Source organism: Anser brachyrhynchus, assembly GCF_964034855.1.
Source record: "Anser brachyrhynchus genome assembly, chromosome: 2".
Classification (NCBI taxonomy): Eukaryota; Metazoa; Chordata; class Aves; order Anseriformes; family Anatidae; genus Anser; species Anser brachyrhynchus.
Window position 1 is genome coordinate 19,866,130 of NC_137695.1, and position 17,219 is coordinate 19,883,348.

A 17,219-nucleotide genomic window follows, 5' to 3' on the forward strand; every position below is an offset into this window, starting at 1 on the left:
TGAAATCTGTAAGTCACGTTATCATTAGGTTGTTAGCATCCAAATAATTTTTCTGACCAGATTTGTTTTCAATTAGTGAATTATAGTCACACACTCCAATACATGTGATCATTCAAATATTTACACTGTATGCTATTTTACATGATATAGAATTTTAAGCAAAGGATAAAAATATTACTTCAAAAATTATATGTAATGCAGTGATTTTTAAATAAACTAATACAAAAATTAACCATTCAAATGACTATTTGGCTGAAAGTGTGCATTGTGTACCCTGCAAATAGACATCACACAATTTGAACAAAATCTTGCCAAATGGTCAATCTGCAATTTTACAGAACTGAAATGAAATGTACCTGAAGTACATATAAAAACAAACCAGAAAACAAGCTAAACAATGTAAGTGGTATAAAAAAGCTTCTCACTAAAAATAAATAAATAAATTCTTCAAATTCTTCCTTCTTTGATTTCTTCTGGACACTGACCAAGAGAAATACATCATGAACTACCGACCAAAGGTCTTGATTAATCTGACCATGCCTCAGTTACTGACCCAATGTCTCAGAAGCAACTTCAGAGCAACCATCTCATTTGTCTACACTCTGCTGAGAAGATACTAATATCATGAAAATAATGCCAAGAGGTACAGGATAGTACTAGAAGAAGGTGTTTCTTTGATGCCTTATGAGCTGAAATTATGAAGTTCAAGTAGGGAGGAAAAGAGCAATACTTTAAGGTCAAAGCAATGCCCAGGCATGTAAAAGTAGAAATAAAAGTTCTTTTAAAAGAGCAAACTAAATCTGATTCAATTTAGATCAGCTCTTGCTGTTAGAAGCCTGATATCATTTAAATACTGATGGTTACTGTTGGTCATGGTTAATTAAACGGTTGTTCTTCCACTGGTGTTTATAAGGTTCATGGCTAATAACTTACCACATGTAGGGCTGTACCATGTGTCAGAAGACAGTCAAGTAGTAAACAGACTGTCAGAAATCCAGGAAAGCCGAGGCAAGGACAAAAGAAATTATGCATCCTCCCATCACTTCTCCCCCACAGTCTCTGCCCAAAACTACGATTCTAAGTAGTAATGATTGTATAATAATTGCAATTATTTCTCTCGAAACAAATCTTAATTAACCTTCCCACTTGGTAGAACAACTTTAATTCAGACTATGTATCTGTTATTATTTACAAAATTTTGCTATCTAATTACAGAACACAGAGAGATGTGAAAAGAAAAGAATGCTGAGAAAGAGTTAAAGGAGAAATACAGACACTTTTAAAAACAAGTATTCAGCCAAAGAAATTAAATGAGATGGAACAGAATCACCAAAAATACAAAAAGACTTTTCTTAACAATGTTCCAGGACACCATTACCAGATTACAGACAAGACCGAGAGTTGATAAGAAGGGAAAAGACATCAGAAAAAAAAGAAAAAAGAAAAAAAGAAAGATTTATGAACATCATCTGAACCCACAGAAAGTGGACTCAAACCCAGAGCTTGAAACTGCAGTTTAGAGCATGGACCAAAAGACCCATCTAACTACATGGTGATAAAGTTGGACATCTCCCTACATGAGGGAAAGTAGGAACTGTGATTTCACATACACTCAGAGACAAGAGAATTTGGTCTGAAAACCCACCATAGATAAGCTGCTTCTGTCCAGAACTATGAGGAGAATTTTAGCAGAGGAAGATACGGCAGACAGGAAGACAGGCTGACATGGAGGTTATAAGAAAGACTTATACAGAAAGACATTGGAATTTAAGAAGTCACCATTTCACCTAAAAGTGGTACTAGGGTTGTACTGATTTGTCTTAATACAAAAGTGGTCAGCAGGGACTAAGAAATTAATTCAAAGTAAGTTGAGGCCTAGTCACGAGCTTATGTGATCAGGAAGAGCTGAAAGTGAATAAAGAGGAGTCAATAAGCTCCTGACTACATACCCTCTGAAATCAATGGAAAGTCTTACAGGATTGATCTGGGGAAAAAAAAAAAAAATCCATACTCACATTAACAAGCTAGCAATAATAGTATGGATTAAAAAAAGATGAGGCAGAGAAATGAATATGAGGAAGTGAATATGCAAGGTAGTCCCCAGGGCAGGCAAACCAGCCAGGTACAAATGCCATATCCACATAGTGGAAGACAGCAGCAAAACCTTCTTTGCTTGGAAACAAAGGCATGTTTCAATGTAGAGCAGTGTTCTCAAACAGACCGTGTTGTGGTGGCACGTGTAGCCACGGGAAATAACGGGTTTTGACTAAAACAACCACTAATACTGCATTTTTCCGAAGACCATGTGATTGTGTGATGGCCACACAGGAAGAGTAAGTCCACAAGCAGCCAAAAGGCTGCACTTCAGGGTCACTGATTTATGCAGACCATTACAACCACAGCAGTGACGATTCCACTGAGAATGGCAGGAAAAATTCAAATCAGATGGATGGTGGTCACAAACTACAGTGCAAACCTAGATCCTGGAATAAAACAAAATTACTACCAAAGGCACATCACTGAAGATGCGAGCAACTTAGTAGCTGACCCTGCTTTAGGCAGCAAGCTTGACTAGAGCCTTCCCAAAGGTCCCTTCCAAGCGAACTACCCTGCAATCCTGTGGGCACCACAGCACTTCAAAAAATGCATTTAACTCCTCTCTCAGCAATATGCTTGAGCATAAATAGCGTTGTTTGGTTTTGTTTTCCTATCAGTTTACCAAATGCTGCAGCAGGTAAGAGAACATTAATAAATCATGTGTCTTACACTTTTATGTCGGCAAAGCAAATAGAAAGTTAAGTGATACACATTTCTCTCAAACAGAAGAATCTTGCATTTTCAATCTAACTGCATATGGTATAAGTAAAAATTTACAACATGCTTTTCATGGACTTGATAGTATTTTGATGGTATTTGAAACACTTCTCTTCTTTCCAAACACAAGTATACAGTAGAAATACCAACTGGCAAGATTAGAGCACAGCAAAAATAGAGCACACTGATCCCTATACCTTGGAGTAAAATCAGCATCAGAAATTCAGCTCAAGGGGATCTTCAAGAAAAAGCAGAACTGCAAGAGCCGTTGCTAAGTTTTGGAAACTGATCCAGCAGGATTTCTAGTGTCTTGGAATCTCATGAGATATCTGTCTTGACCTAAAATCTAACACGCCTTCTGGAGACATCTGTTTACAGAAGAACTGTATTTTAAGTGATAGATAGTGATAGATAGTAAGATAGAAAGGAACTTGCCAACCAGGAAGAAAATCACCATAGAAGAAAAGAGTACTGATTTCTCAAAATCTTTTCACGGGAACATACACTGCAGTTCCTAGAGAGCAGCTTTACCAGGTCATGGACTAGAATTTCTGATAAAAAACTGAGAATCCCTCCCACAGCAGAGCAGTTATCACCTAATGCTGGGAGCATTTGCTTGCACTCAGGGAGACAGAGGTTCACATCCTGCCTAAGACAGGTCAGGACTTTAATCCATCTCCCACATCCCAGACATATGCCCTAATCATGGAACTATTCTTTCTGAGGGGCAAATAAGCCTCCCTCCTCCACGGTCTTTTCAGGAGGTTAAACAAAAAAAAAAAAAAAATGTCTTGTCTTAATGTTATCCCCACGGGAATAGAAACGATTTATGAAACTGAAATACTACTTGTGGGTGGGGAAAACCATTTATCAGTCTGCTCTATTTTTAGAGTTTAAGCCGTAATATGTGTCCACAGTTAATGACAGAAAATCATAACTGCCAAACTTTATCAACATAAGCGTGTGAGTCTAATCCAGAGTTTCTTAACAGCAGATGTTGGTAAGACCAGGTCCATCTATCGTTGTATCCCATCTCCAACAATATTCTTTTGTAAAGGAATGCTTGTAGCAATATAAGAGCCATACCATGCACAGAATGATCTTAGAATCATAGAATCATTTAAGGTTGAAAAAGACTTCTAAGATCATCTAGTTCAACCTTTCACCTAACACTGACAAGTCAATAACTCCTCTACTTTCAGTAATCATTATTTTACAGACTTCTTGCAATTTTGTTATAGAGGAAGGTAAATCCCCCAGTTGGCTGCAGAGAATTTTTATTTTTTTTTAACTGATTATATCAAACAATCTGTCCTTTTCCTTATGCTTGAGGTTGGTAGCACTTGCAATTTCAACCTAATTTCTGAAAATGCTGTTCTTAATCCTGGCATAAATTGACATGGGACATACATTAATTCATTGTCAGTGAATAAATAATTCATAACTATGGAATAAAAAAATGTATAAGAAGTTTGTTCTATTCAATGCCTCTACACCATCTCCATCTTTGCAGACAATGCCATCACAGAGTGAACGGGATCACCCTGAAGATCAGCCAGCATTCATGCAATGAACAGCACAAAGGGCAATTGAGGTGAGTCAATATTGATTTACTGACATAACAAAACTACAGAAATGTTTACGTTAAGAGTAACACAGACACACACTCCGACTACATACATTTATACAAAGGAACACTTCCAAATGACACTTAAGAAGATATGTTTCAGATGAAAGCAACACTTATTTTCAGGGATTCAGGCCCAATAACCAAAAGATAAAAGCTCCATAGCACACAGAGGTGCACCAAGAATGAATTTGTTCCCTGATAAAAAGCAGCCCATTTGCGAGATGCTGATAACTTTGGAGTCTGTCCCAGAAAGTTAACCATCTCTCTAAATGGGAAGAGGAAATCTCCCCTACCTTCTGCAGTCCAGCACTCCACACCGATTAAAAAAGAAAAAAATTAAAAAAGAAAGAAAGAAAAGAATAACTTCCAAATTCAGTGTACGTACCTTTTAGAACCAAAACAACACATAAGTTAATGTTGTTATCCTACAATTATTTTAACTTTAAGCAATATGAACACAAGCCGTTTCTTCCATCCTTTCCATGCAGCAGTTTCTTCTCTCAGTTCTTTGATTCATAGTTCAAAACTTTTACTTGAACTATATAAATAGCTGGTAAAAGAATTATTGACCACGTGGATCAGCTTTTAAATAGGAACATGACACTGCCAGTGAGTTATATAACTGCTTGCAAGACAGCAGTGAACTGCTCAGTATCAGATTCCTAGGATCTATTCCTGACTCTCAAAGAAGAGTGTAGTCTACTGGCTAAGGATAATATATATAGTCACTGCAATGAATTTAGCACATTTATCCTGCAGGCAGTGCTGTCCGATGAATGAAACTTGGTTCTGCCTAGGCTTCTCCCTTCTATTATGTATATAAAATAAGAATTAATGGTGAGCAAAATAATCTTTGTTCCATAGTAACAGTTATATAATATGTATAAGTTTTGAAATTTCTTCACAAAGGACAATAAAGCAGAACACTACTTTATGGTCACAAATCCAATCCATCTCTTCTCAGATCACCTCTCACGTACTGGGGCATTGTGGATGTCAGATATGCCAGCTTCCCACGTAAGGTAGCATTGACAGATTTTTAACGTTAGAGCAGGTCTTTATTCCAAATTTAAAATTTTATAACAGTAAAGAAGAAGCATCTTGTTCTAATTTATGAACATCACAATAATACAATTTATTACAACTCTCACATGAGATGAAAGATAACACACGTGTAACCTGTTACCTGAATTGTGTCGGGCAATATACCCGAGTGCCCAAGCTGCAGCTTCTTTGACTCCAGGGTCAAAATCTTCCAGGCAAATTGCAAGTGTTTCCAGTGCTCCACACTGAACTACTGCCTGAGCTAGCTGTGGAGAATGTTTACCAACTGCTCTTAGCACAAATGCAGCTGCTTTCTTGTAAAAACGCTATACAAATAAGAAAAAAAAAAAAAAGAAATGCTTTTAATAAAATTAAGTAGTTTATAGCATAACAGAGCACCTATGTGCATAAATTAGACTTTTTTAATAGCAGCAGTATCTCACACAGATCCAAATCAGGACCACCAGACATCATACAAACAATGAACATACAGTCCTTCTTTGAGTCAGCTTATGATCTAAAATTTGCAGTAAGTGTATAAACAAACAGAAAAAATGAGAGGGCTAAGAGGATATGGAGAAAAGATAATAGCTTAGATAAGTCTGTTTATTTAAGTGAGTAGTGAGTGATAAGACCTGCAAAAACAATAGCTCTTAACATATTTAGCCAGCTTATATAGGTTATGTAGGGCAAGCTTCTAAAATAATTCTACCCATCTGCAACATTCACAAGGCTTCACAATTCGTGATGTATATTGTACCCTCATAACATCGCTATGAAAAAAGATTGTTTACATTCACAAATGGGAAACAGACACAGAGAATAAGATCCAGCAAAAAGGTTTAGGACCCAAATCCCCAAATGCCTAAATACTGCCTCAATCCATAGCTAAGATCCCAAAAAGTCAGCCTAGAAGACACCTAGCCCTGGATGACTCAGTTTTGACCAGCAAGCTGCAGTTCTACCGCACGTGTCCAGAACTGACTCACTTTCAACAGGACTAAGCAGCTTGGTGACTCTGTAACGAATTCAAGCAAAATCCAAGCAATTGTCTCAGTCCTTCTACCCATCTGCCTCAGTGCTGGAGCAGGTACATGTTTTGAGCATCTTTATAATGTATGATGCTGCACACATCATGGGGTTCCATGTAAACTGCATATTCCCCCAGAAGTCATATTTCACAGACTCCTTCCACAGTTTCATAGCTATCATCGGGATGTGGAAGTTGAAGGTTACATTTCTTCCCCTCCTTTCAGTTTGAAAATTCAGAGCCCAGTTAAATCACTCCTGCCAGAAACAACTGACTACTGAGGATAAGGAAAAGGCTGAGGTTCTTAATGCCTTCTTTACATCTGTCTTTACTAGTCAGACCACTTATCCTCGGGGTACTCATCCTCCCGACCTGGAAGTCTGGGATGGGGAGCAGAAGAAACCCCCCACAGTTCAGGCGGAGACCTGCTGCTCCACCTGGACTGTCACAAGTCCATGGAGCAAGATGGGATCCACCCAAGAGTGCTGAGGGAGTTGGCGGATGTGATTGCTGGGCCACTTTCCCTCATCTATCAGCTGTCATGGTCATCCGGTGAGATCCCTGATGACTGGAGGCTTGCTAATGTGCCACCCATCTATAAGAAGCATCGTAAGGAGGACCCAGGGAACCACAGGCCTGTCAGCCTGACCTCAGTGCCAGGAAAGGTGATGGAACAGCTCATCTTGAGTGCAATCACGCAATGTATGCAGGACCACCAGGGGATCAGGCCCAGTCAGTGTGGATTCATGAAAGGCAAGTCCTGCCTGACCAACCTCAACTGCTTCTATGACTGGGTGACCCGCCTGGTGGATGAGGGGAAGCCTGTTGACGTAGTCTACCTAGACTTCAGCAAGGCTTTTGACATGGTCTCCCACAGTATTCCCCTGGAGAAGCTGGCAGCCCATGGCTTGGACAGGTACACGCTCTGCTGTGTTAAAAACTGGCTGGATGGCTGGGCCCAGAGAGTGGTGGTGAACGGAGTGAAATCCAGCTGGTGACCGGTCACCAGTAGCGCTCCCCAGGGGTCGGTGTTGGGGCCCATCCTCTTTAATATCTTTGTTGCTGACTTGGATGAGGGAATTGAGTGTACCCTCGGTAAGTTTGCAGGTGACACCAAGTCGGGGGGAAGTGTCGATCTGCCGGAGGGTAGGAAGGCCCTGCAGACGGACCTGGACAGGATGGGTCAATGGGCAGAGGCCAGTGGGATGAGGTTCAGCACAGCTAAATGCTGGGTCCTGCACTTTGGCCACAACAACCCCATGCAGTGCTACAGGCTTGGGGCAGAGCAGCTGGAAAGCTGTGCAGAGGAAAAGGATCCAGGGGCACTGGTCAATGCTCGCCTGAACATGAGCCAGCAGTGTGCCCAGGTGGCCAAGGCGGCCAGCAGCATCCTGGCCTATATCAGGAATAGTATAGCCAGCAGGACCAGGGAGGTGATTGTTCCCCTGTACGCTGCTCTGCTGAGGCCGCACCTCGAGTACTGTGTTCAGCTTTGGGCCCCTCAGTATGAGAAGGACATCAAGGCCCTGGAGCGTGTCCAGAGAAGGGCTACGAAGCTGGTGAAGGGCCTGGAGCACAAGTCCTGTGAGGAGCGGCTGAGGGAGCTGGGGTTGTTTAGTCTGGAGAGAGGAGGCTCAGGGGAGACCTCATTGCTCTCTACAACTGCCTGAAAGGAAGGTGTGGGGAGCTGGGGGTCGGCCTCTTCTCACCGGTAACTAGTGATAGGACTAGAGGGAACAGCCTTAAGCTGTGCCAGGAGAGGTTCAGGTTGGAAATGAGGAGACATTTCTTCTCAGAAAGAGCAGTCAGGCACTGGAACGGGTTGCCCAGGGAAGTAGTGGCATCACTGTCCCTGGGGGTGTTTAAGGAAAGGTTGGACATGGTGCTTAGGGAAACAGTTTAGTGGGTGACATTGGTGGTAGGGGGATGGCTGGACCAGATGATCTTGGAGGTCTTTTCCAGCCTTAATGATTCTATGAACTGCACCAGGAGAAAGTTCATCTCCCTCTTGAAGTCACCATGCAGCAATGAGCACAAGATTCACTGGGACACAAATAACCTACTGCCACATCCACATGCCCAGAGTGTGCTCTGTGGCCTGACAGTTGGTATACCAACACCACGACTAGCTCTAGAGGGCTCCTTCTCCATCCATCAGCTTGGTTTTAATCTCCTTCCAAGCTGCTTTTCTCCCTCCTGCTCTGTACGAGGAGCCTGGGCAGGTAACTGCTGGATTCCTACTGTCAAGGTACCCAGAACTTAAAACAGTGCAAACCCCACATCCCTTTTGAATGAAGTTCATAGAAACAAAGAGCCAGGTGAATGGCTTTTTTGCATCTTGCAAGGTGTCCAAGCACCTTTGAAAAATCTCACCCTGAAGCACTAAGGTATGGCAGTAGAGGACTACCTGCAACAGGTATCTGCGTATAAGTAAAATGGACCCATGCCCATTCCTTGGCCCTGAAGGAAAGCAACATCGCATAACAGGTACACACACCTAAATTTCTCTTTCCTCAAAGCACAATGGCCCCATCCACACAACTGAGAACTGTCTCTGTCCTGCGCTACCCCCTAAACCATATCCAGGCACTGCCGAGCAGTTTGATGGTTAGCATTGGCCAAAACCCCATCACGTTAGCATTTAGGGAGCACCGTCATCTTCCAGTGTTCAAGTGCATGCCCTGGTCCTGCTCAGTTTACCAGTACCAACATAATCCTTTAATGCCAAAAATCCAGACTTCTAAGGCCTACAAGCAGATACCAATGAACATAATTTAGGAGCAAGACGTTAAACATCACTTAGGGGAACAGAGGTTAAGGGAAACTGTACAGATACAAGTGGACAATTCCCTAGCTAGTTTGTTACCGTAAGTTCTGGTGAACTCAACGGAACTATAATAATTTACGCCAGTCTATGTCTGTGCAAATATGGGTATGTTATTTCTGTTAAGTAATTACACTTCTGGCAAAGGAAAACACTTATTTGTTTCCATTGTTATTCAAAACACATTTATTTACAAACAAACCGTACTCACAAGCCCAGTTAGAACATACTGTAAAACCATTTTGCTCAGTTTAATTGACAAAACATCGAGCTGGGATGTAATCCTGTAACTGTTCTCCATAAATCAGTAGAATTAGTATTTATTGTGTGCTCAGAGAATCTGCTCCTTAAATATAGATGTTGATACACAAAGAGTGAGTGGAATGGAAATGTATCTTTTTTTTTTTTGCCTATGGGAAGTACAAACTGCATGCATTGCTAAACTCTGCATGAACTGGATAATGAGTTTCCTTCACTTGCCCTCAGTCACCAAGGCATAGTAGGCTTTCCATGACCTCACACTAATCTTGTTGCTGCCCCAAGTGATTCTGAATTACAGCCATCTCACAGATGTAGGGACAGCACTGGCAGTAACATGGAAGAGATAAATCAGGGTACTCAAGCTAATTTAGTGAGTGCTTTGAATTGTAACAGGGGGGTGGTTTCCAAATTAAAAAAAAAAGAGGATAAGGAGTTCTGTTCCCTTCCTTCCCTTAAAAAAATAAAAATAAATTAACCAAAGTGGTTATAAATTTGTCTACTTAAGACCTTAATTTTCTTTCCATACTATACCAGTATCTTGACATCAAGGTTTCTCTTTTTAATTTTTTTTTGATTAATTGTATAGGCAGTGACCAGATATGCAAAAAAAAAATGCAATGAGTATTTACATTTACATTTTCCTCAAAAGACTGAAAAAAAGAAATATATATATATAGTTTTCCCAACTATATTTCCATTGAAATCCTAATTCTCCTAAATCTAACAAAACAATATTGCAACTTCAGTGTGGCTGTGGTATCAATGCACTTCACTCTCAGCTGTCTCTTCCTTTTTCCAGTCATTAGAAACTGTATACAAAACTATATTTTTATTACTATTATTGATTTAGGTTAGGAATAAAAAATGGAATATATGCAAGAACTGAAGAAAAATGGCAAGAACAGAGGAAGAGAGACCGTGAGATCTGTAATTGTTGCTACACTTTTTTTTTGTTTTTAATAACGATAAAGACCAAAACCTTTAGTGTGTTCTCCTGTATCAGTGGTTTGATATTTCTCACGCTACAGATTTCCAAATGGCTGTGTTTGGAGATACAAACTGAACTTCTATAATGAAATATTTAGTATGTATTTCACAAGTGTTTAGTATTATTGACAAATCCTAGTCAATTATCACTACAGCTTTCAAATTGTCTCCTTTTTGAAGGGGGACCTTTAATGAAATATCACTCAACATTTAAAAACCATACCAATGCCGTGAGTGTATATCTCGTAAAGCACTAGGAGGTAAGATGATATTTTAAAGTCAAACTTATTTAAAGTCAAATTTATGTATACAATACACATGGATCTCTCAGGAGTTCAAACATGCATGCTGTCTCCGACTTCCATTCATTTATTGCTATATTAGGAATAACAGCAGATAGCTGATACAGAAAGATTTCTCTTTCCCTGTGCAACAGTTAAAAAAAATGATTACTTAAGAAAACAATGATGCCTTACATTCTGCTCAGACAATGAACACACGAGCTGTGGAAGAATGTCTCCCTTCACGACTGCCTCTGCCAGGTCATCGTTATAATTGGCAAGTCTCCCGAGAGCCAAAGCAGCCGTCTGTTGAATAGTTGGGACCACATCCAGCAAAAGAGGTCTCAGCAAAGACATTACACCTGAGTTACAACAGGAAGAGAAAAGCCCATTCGGTAAGCAGATTGTCTTCTAAACATTTATTCTAAGCTTTAACTAAACTTTATTCATAAAAAAACTATTAAATTACTCTTCCAGGTAAAAAGAACTTGTAGGAAATTCAGGTGTTCCACTGAAATGAAGTTGGCACTTGGATAGCACTGCTGATGCATAGCAATGTTTCTGCCCGTTTTTCATAGGTACAAAACTCCTCTGAAATATAAAAAGATTTACACGTAGAAATAAGGTATATTCAAACATAAATAAAATACATGTTAAAATATGCACAGGAAAATAAGGTACATTCAAATATATATAAAATACAAGTATTAATGAAGTCTGCATAGGAAAATCCACCTGGAGGTGAGCTACCACTGGTATGTCACTCGTTCAGCCTGCCAGCAGAACCCCCACGTCGACTTACACCAAATTACATTCCATCTACACAAGCTATGACTGAGCTGGGGACCAATTGCCATAATATAGTAGACTCCAGATAGAAGAGTTAAGAGGTTGTTGGTTTGGTGTTTGTTTTTGTTTTTTAAATCACGTTACTATTTATGATGTGTTTTTACTGCAGTCCGCAGTGTATCAGCGAAATATGAAGGAATCTGGAAGTCCATTCTCTAAGGGCATATTCCAGTATCTACACATGCTGTTGAAATTATAGGTGAGGTAAGCAGCAATGTGTTAGCAGTCATAGCCCAAGAAAGTGCTTACATGAATAAACATTTGACTAAAAATAGGAAATGGCAGCAGTAAACTTTCCATTCCTGCAATAGGAGGGAGGAGGTCACAGTGCAGGTCCTGCAGGAGTCAGTGCGGGGACGTGTGCCTTTCAGTGCTCCTCTGTGATCTGGGAGAGGGCATGAACAGGGAGGTGAGAATGTACGCTGGTAAACCAAAGCTATTCAAGGTAGTAGCAATGAGGAAAACTATGATACTAGGGACCGGATGACTGGACAATAAAACGCCAAGTTAAATCAAACTCATATGGGAAAGCCAACCCCAATGTCCCATACATACAAACAGATCGCTACCGCTCAGGAGAAAGATGTCACTGCTAGAACAGACAGATCCATGGAGATATTGGCTCACTGCTCGGTAGCAAGAAAAAAAAAAAAGGTATATATATACATACAGAAGTACATAGGGTATTCAGTATTATATAGAAATGAAGAGATACCAAAACAGAGCCCATCACTATGCTACTGCATAAATCCATTCTGCATTTAATTCCCTTCCCTAGAGGAGAACTGGAAAAGGTTGAACAGAAAGCAACAAGGATGACCAAAGATGAGCACTTCGTACATGAAGTTATTCCTACAGTTAAACCAAGACTCTTAGTAGGGATATAAGCAAGATACATGTGGTTACATAAAGATTATCATTTGTAAGGTGACAAATGATAAAGGGAACATTGCTTGTATTGCAGTTCTGTAAAAGCAGGGTCCCTCTAACAGCCAGCTGCATGAATTCATACTTCTGAGCTTCACAGTTAACCAGAAAGCAATGTTCTCTGGGGCTGTGAAAGTGCTACACCAGGACACCAACACCAGAGCCACAATTAAAAATCTCCATATCAGCTGCCTCCGTTCTTTGCTCTTTCCACTACATTTGTTTCCGTCAGATAAAGATGTAGCTGGCTGAGCATGGAAGAAAGCAAGACTTCCCTTCTCGAGGGCCAAACAAAGATCTTTTGGTGCAACAATCCCACAACAGTAGGATCACTGCCTAATGGCAGATGACTCTAAGATGTTGAACTGACACACCAAGACGGGGAAAAACTGAGGGGTGTAGAGCAAGGAATAGTCTAAAGGATGGAAGTTATTAAATAAGGTATACCCAGAGCAAACTTCTGTACAGAAGAGCACCCTAAAAAAAGACCCAAAAAAGTAATTGAGCAGCAGGGCAATTCTCACAGGGAACATTCACGTTAAGTTATAACCAAATTACTCCCAGCACGAAGAAAACCTAAGAATCCACTGCTGGCTCTAAAAAAGAGGTAGGGAGGACAGGAGAGACAAGTAACCATGGAGGCCACGCTGACCCTTGATGAGTTTGTTCTGGGAAGATCAGCACCGCAACCAGAAGCTGCCCAGCCATGGTGGGTGCAGCCTCCCAGGATGTTCACAAGACAAAACACCACAGGTCTTATGGGGACACACAAGAAAAGGGAAATGAAATTGTGATGTCTTAATAATACTACAAGAACACCAAAAATAGTCCTGCTGTGATTAATTGAACATGTACACATAGAGACTACGGAAATAGGTCTGTGGTATCACTGGTGCCTGCTCACATTCCTGTCAAAGCCAGGGGAGCTGAAAGAGGCCTCCTGGGCAGCAGTAGACGAAGGTAGCTCCTCCAGTGTGATTTCATTCAGCACTTGGCAGGAAGCACTATTTAAGGACGTGGTCGTTGTGCTGGTATCTTCTCACAAACTCTTCCAAATGGCAGGTAAGGTCTCAATAGAAAGCTATACTTCATATTAAAATGGACTAAGAACCTCGTAGGACAAATTAAAAATGAAAAAAAAAACAGAAAGGCGTGCAAATTAGCACCAACACCATATATCATCTACAGTGAGTTAATCTTCTAAAAGTCACCTGTGTCCTGTACAGGAAAGCATTTTCTTGTCCTTCCCTCTAACATGAGCTGCATGGTCAAACACCTGCTGAAATTCCTGCGGGACCTCATGCTGTTCCAGCTCTTTGCGCTGTTCCTGCTTTACTGGAATGCCCCCAGTTCGGACACTTGTACTGACATTTGCATTTATATTACATTTGAACCCTTAAGGTGAGATGATACAAAAACAAGATTTACTTTTTGATATCAATAAAGCTTGATTTAAAAAAAAAAAAAAAGAGACTGTTAAAAGTGGTTGGGAAAGAAGGGACACCTCAGCATGTAGTGAGTGTTCTGCCCCTAAAAAAGCCAAGGTGGCACACCAAGGCAGTCTCAAAAGTCAGTGAAATTTAAACAGACCGGAATGAATGTACAGCAGGGGAACCCATGAGCTAGCTCCGGATGACATGACGTGTTTCTAGCCTGCATGGCATACCTAGGCACTGCAAAATGCAAAACCACACGCAGGAAAGTTTACATGTACATGAGCTTTGAGTTGTCCCAAATAGGAGATTTCTTCGATTTGTATTTTCAAGAGGAGCTGATTCAGACTTTGCTTTTAGAACATGCTAAAAAGCCTTGAGCCTGAAAACGCTTCCAAGCAGCGTCGCCTCACCATGACCAGCACCGATCGTTTCATTGTGGTACAAAGCACGTAAAGCTTGATGATGACATTTAAGACGACAAACTATTTTAGCTGATGCAACTGAAGGTGAGGGAAGAGATGAAAAGTGAAACGGGAGTTACTGCTGGAAGAAAAGACATAAAATGCTAAAGCAAGGCTGATAGAACAGTGAACGGATGAAAAAGATTTAGAAAGAAATAGAAACTGTACTGATTCTCAAGGAGAACATATTTTCCCAAAGTGATGTCTGAATGAAAGAAAAGACAGTGAACAAATAATCGTCATGACAGGAGCTTTGGTGGAACAAGACAAAGAAAAATCAATTCTTGTTGCTGTACAAGCCATATGTTGACATCAAATTGACTGAGAATTTAGAGAATCATATAGACCTAGATTATGCCTGTGCATTGAACATAATTAAAAGCTTCTACCTCCACTTCTCACATTCTCTGCAACCAATTCCTTTCTCTGCATCATGATGATATCCATCATCTCAATCTGACTCCGCAGCAAGACAGACTGCTTGAGAAGTTTTCATTTTATTCATGATTTCCATTTATTTCATTTTCATATTTACATCCTCAGTAAAGAGTATTTCTCCCAACAGCACTTCGAAGAAGTGCTAATTCCAAGAGATGTGGTCTCCATTTAAACACCTACAGGAAAGCAAAGACGACCTTTCCTTCTACAACTTTTGAAGACAGCGCTGGAAAGAACCAACGTGCCCGACAGAAGGAAGCCTTCCTGCCCCGGGCCCAACCAGCTGCTCTCACCTGAGACAGCCGCTGCATTTGGTGAGCTCCTCTAGTCAACCTCTTCCTTTCTTTTGACTGCCTGGTCTAGAGCAAAGTCTAACTTTCTTCTCCAAAGAAGTCCAAGCCATCATTCCTGTCAGCATTTTCAGGTAACATAGGTAAGAAACATCCAACAGCTTCCTCTGATGTAGGGCCATACAGAGCAGGGATAGCAGCATATTGCTGCCCAAAATTTTAGGAGAACTCTTTGGCCATCTTCTAAACGAGCCTCTTGTGACAGAGGTAGAAAATTCATTAAGTCTAATTCAAAGGCAGCAACACAAAGTAAACTACAAAATAAGGCATTTAGACCATTAGACTAGATCTGTTTTGGAAGGGTTCCCACAAGCAACTCAGAAACAGGGTAACAAAGAATTACTGCCAAATATTCTCTCTTGCATCACACAACCTTGACTGACCTCAGGCAAGGACCGATTCCCCTTTCTATCCTCAGTTTCCCACTCAGAATTGTTTCAAAGAATGACACACTTAGCAGCTGAATCACCCTTAGCACACTTCTCAAGTGGAGCTGTTGTGCCCAGGCCTGATGCACTTTCTTTTAGCAAGCAAGCACTGCTGCCGCCTCTCTGGAGGAGACACAAAAAAAAAAAAAAAAAAAGGCATGCTCGAGGCAGCGGCAGATCCCAAGTTTTTTCATTCCAAGTTTCTGTAGCCAAACAAACAGTCATCGCTCTGGAAATAGCAGACTTCATTTGGTTATTTTGGCTTTTTTGTGGGGGGGAAAAACCACCTGAAAGTCAGGCAGAAAAGTCAGGCAGAATCCACCTACTCTCTTTCCCTACCTCCTGCAAAGCCCGCATGAAACTTGAAGTTAGGGACTTCAGAAACATGGAACAAGTCAGAGTAACATCACTCTGGATTTCAAATTCTCTCAATTTTTGCACCTGAAGATGGCCGCCTCCACCCCATTCTCCTTCCTCAAAACAGTATTTCCATTTTTAAATGCAAGCATGAAAAAACATAATTCTACACTACTATTGTCTCCTGACATACTCTTATCTTTGGATCAAATATAATGTTGTCCTCTTACTTCTGTACGCCAGCTGTTATACCGCGAACAGCCTCTGATCTAACACTAATGCTCCAACACTCGTTGTATCACCTTGATTTTTCATGACTCCTGATGCCCATCCAATTCAGATGATTCGACAAGGAAATGAAATGCAAGCTTATTTCTGTCTCACCCCGGCACCCTACCTTCAACAGTCCCTTCCTAGAAATAGTGAGGTTTAAGTCAGGGACTTGAAACAAAGCTTCCCAGAACAGTGAGAAAGAGCTTTCATACTCACTCATCTTGGCACAGTCCCTTCCATGGCCCATGCACGACGCACATCTCAAGTACCAACTCCTCCAGCATGACTCGCCCTGAGAAAGGACCCGTCTTTGCACAACACAACCGCAGTCCTTCAGATATCAAAGGGAACACAAATACAGTTCGGTAACAGAGACTCCCGGTAACCAAGTAATTCGTCAAGCAGTTGCCAGATGGTGTGGAACGTGACGCAGGCTGGGTGCAGCAGCAGGGCTGCAGAACTCTGAAGAAACAAGCAGCAGTAAGTCTCCCCTCCTTAAAAGCCAATTTGGCTGTTCCGGCATTGATGGACCAGAACTAATCCTGTTTCAAGAGGGCTGAGTTGCTGAAAATACTGCTCAAAGAGCTAGTAAGTGGTCACCACACAGCTCTTCACAGCCACACCAAAACCAAGGCGGTCGCAAGGAGCTGCTGCTTCTTAATTGCCATCCGTGCAGAAGCTGCCGACAAATTCTACCTCTGAATTTCCTACCTGCAAGTCTCCTCTGAACAGGCCAGGAGGCAGAGGTGGGGGGGGAATCCCGCAGCAGTTGAGCTTTTAGTTGACTGACTTACAGCAAAAGGCAGTCCTCCAGCCTCGGATACGTTTA

At 41.1% G+C, this 17,219-nt stretch overlaps 1 protein-coding gene across 3 annotated transcripts in view; it reads right to left on the reverse strand.

Moving 5' to 3' along the window:
* Nucleotides 1–17,219, reverse strand: part of SPAG6 (sperm associated antigen 6) — a 39,333-nt gene that overhangs the window by 17,157 nt on the left and 4,957 nt on the right. Inside the window, exons 2-4 of one of the 3 annotated variants that reach the window (XM_080582622.1) lie at nucleotides 11,341–11,462; nucleotides 11,067–11,233; nucleotides 5,631–5,814 (exon numbers count right to left, since the gene is read on the reverse strand). In XM_080582622.1, coding sequence (XP_080438748.1) covers nucleotides 5,631–5,814; nucleotides 11,067–11,233; nucleotides 11,341–11,422 — 433 coding nt within the window. In that variant the 5' untranslated portion in view covers nucleotides 11,423–11,462. Of the gene's footprint in view, nucleotides 1–5,630; nucleotides 5,815–11,066; nucleotides 11,234–11,340; nucleotides 11,463–16,606; nucleotides 16,722–17,219 lie in introns of all 3 variants that reach the window. The other 2 variants (XM_080582623.1, XM_080582621.1) reach the window with 2 other exon arrangements.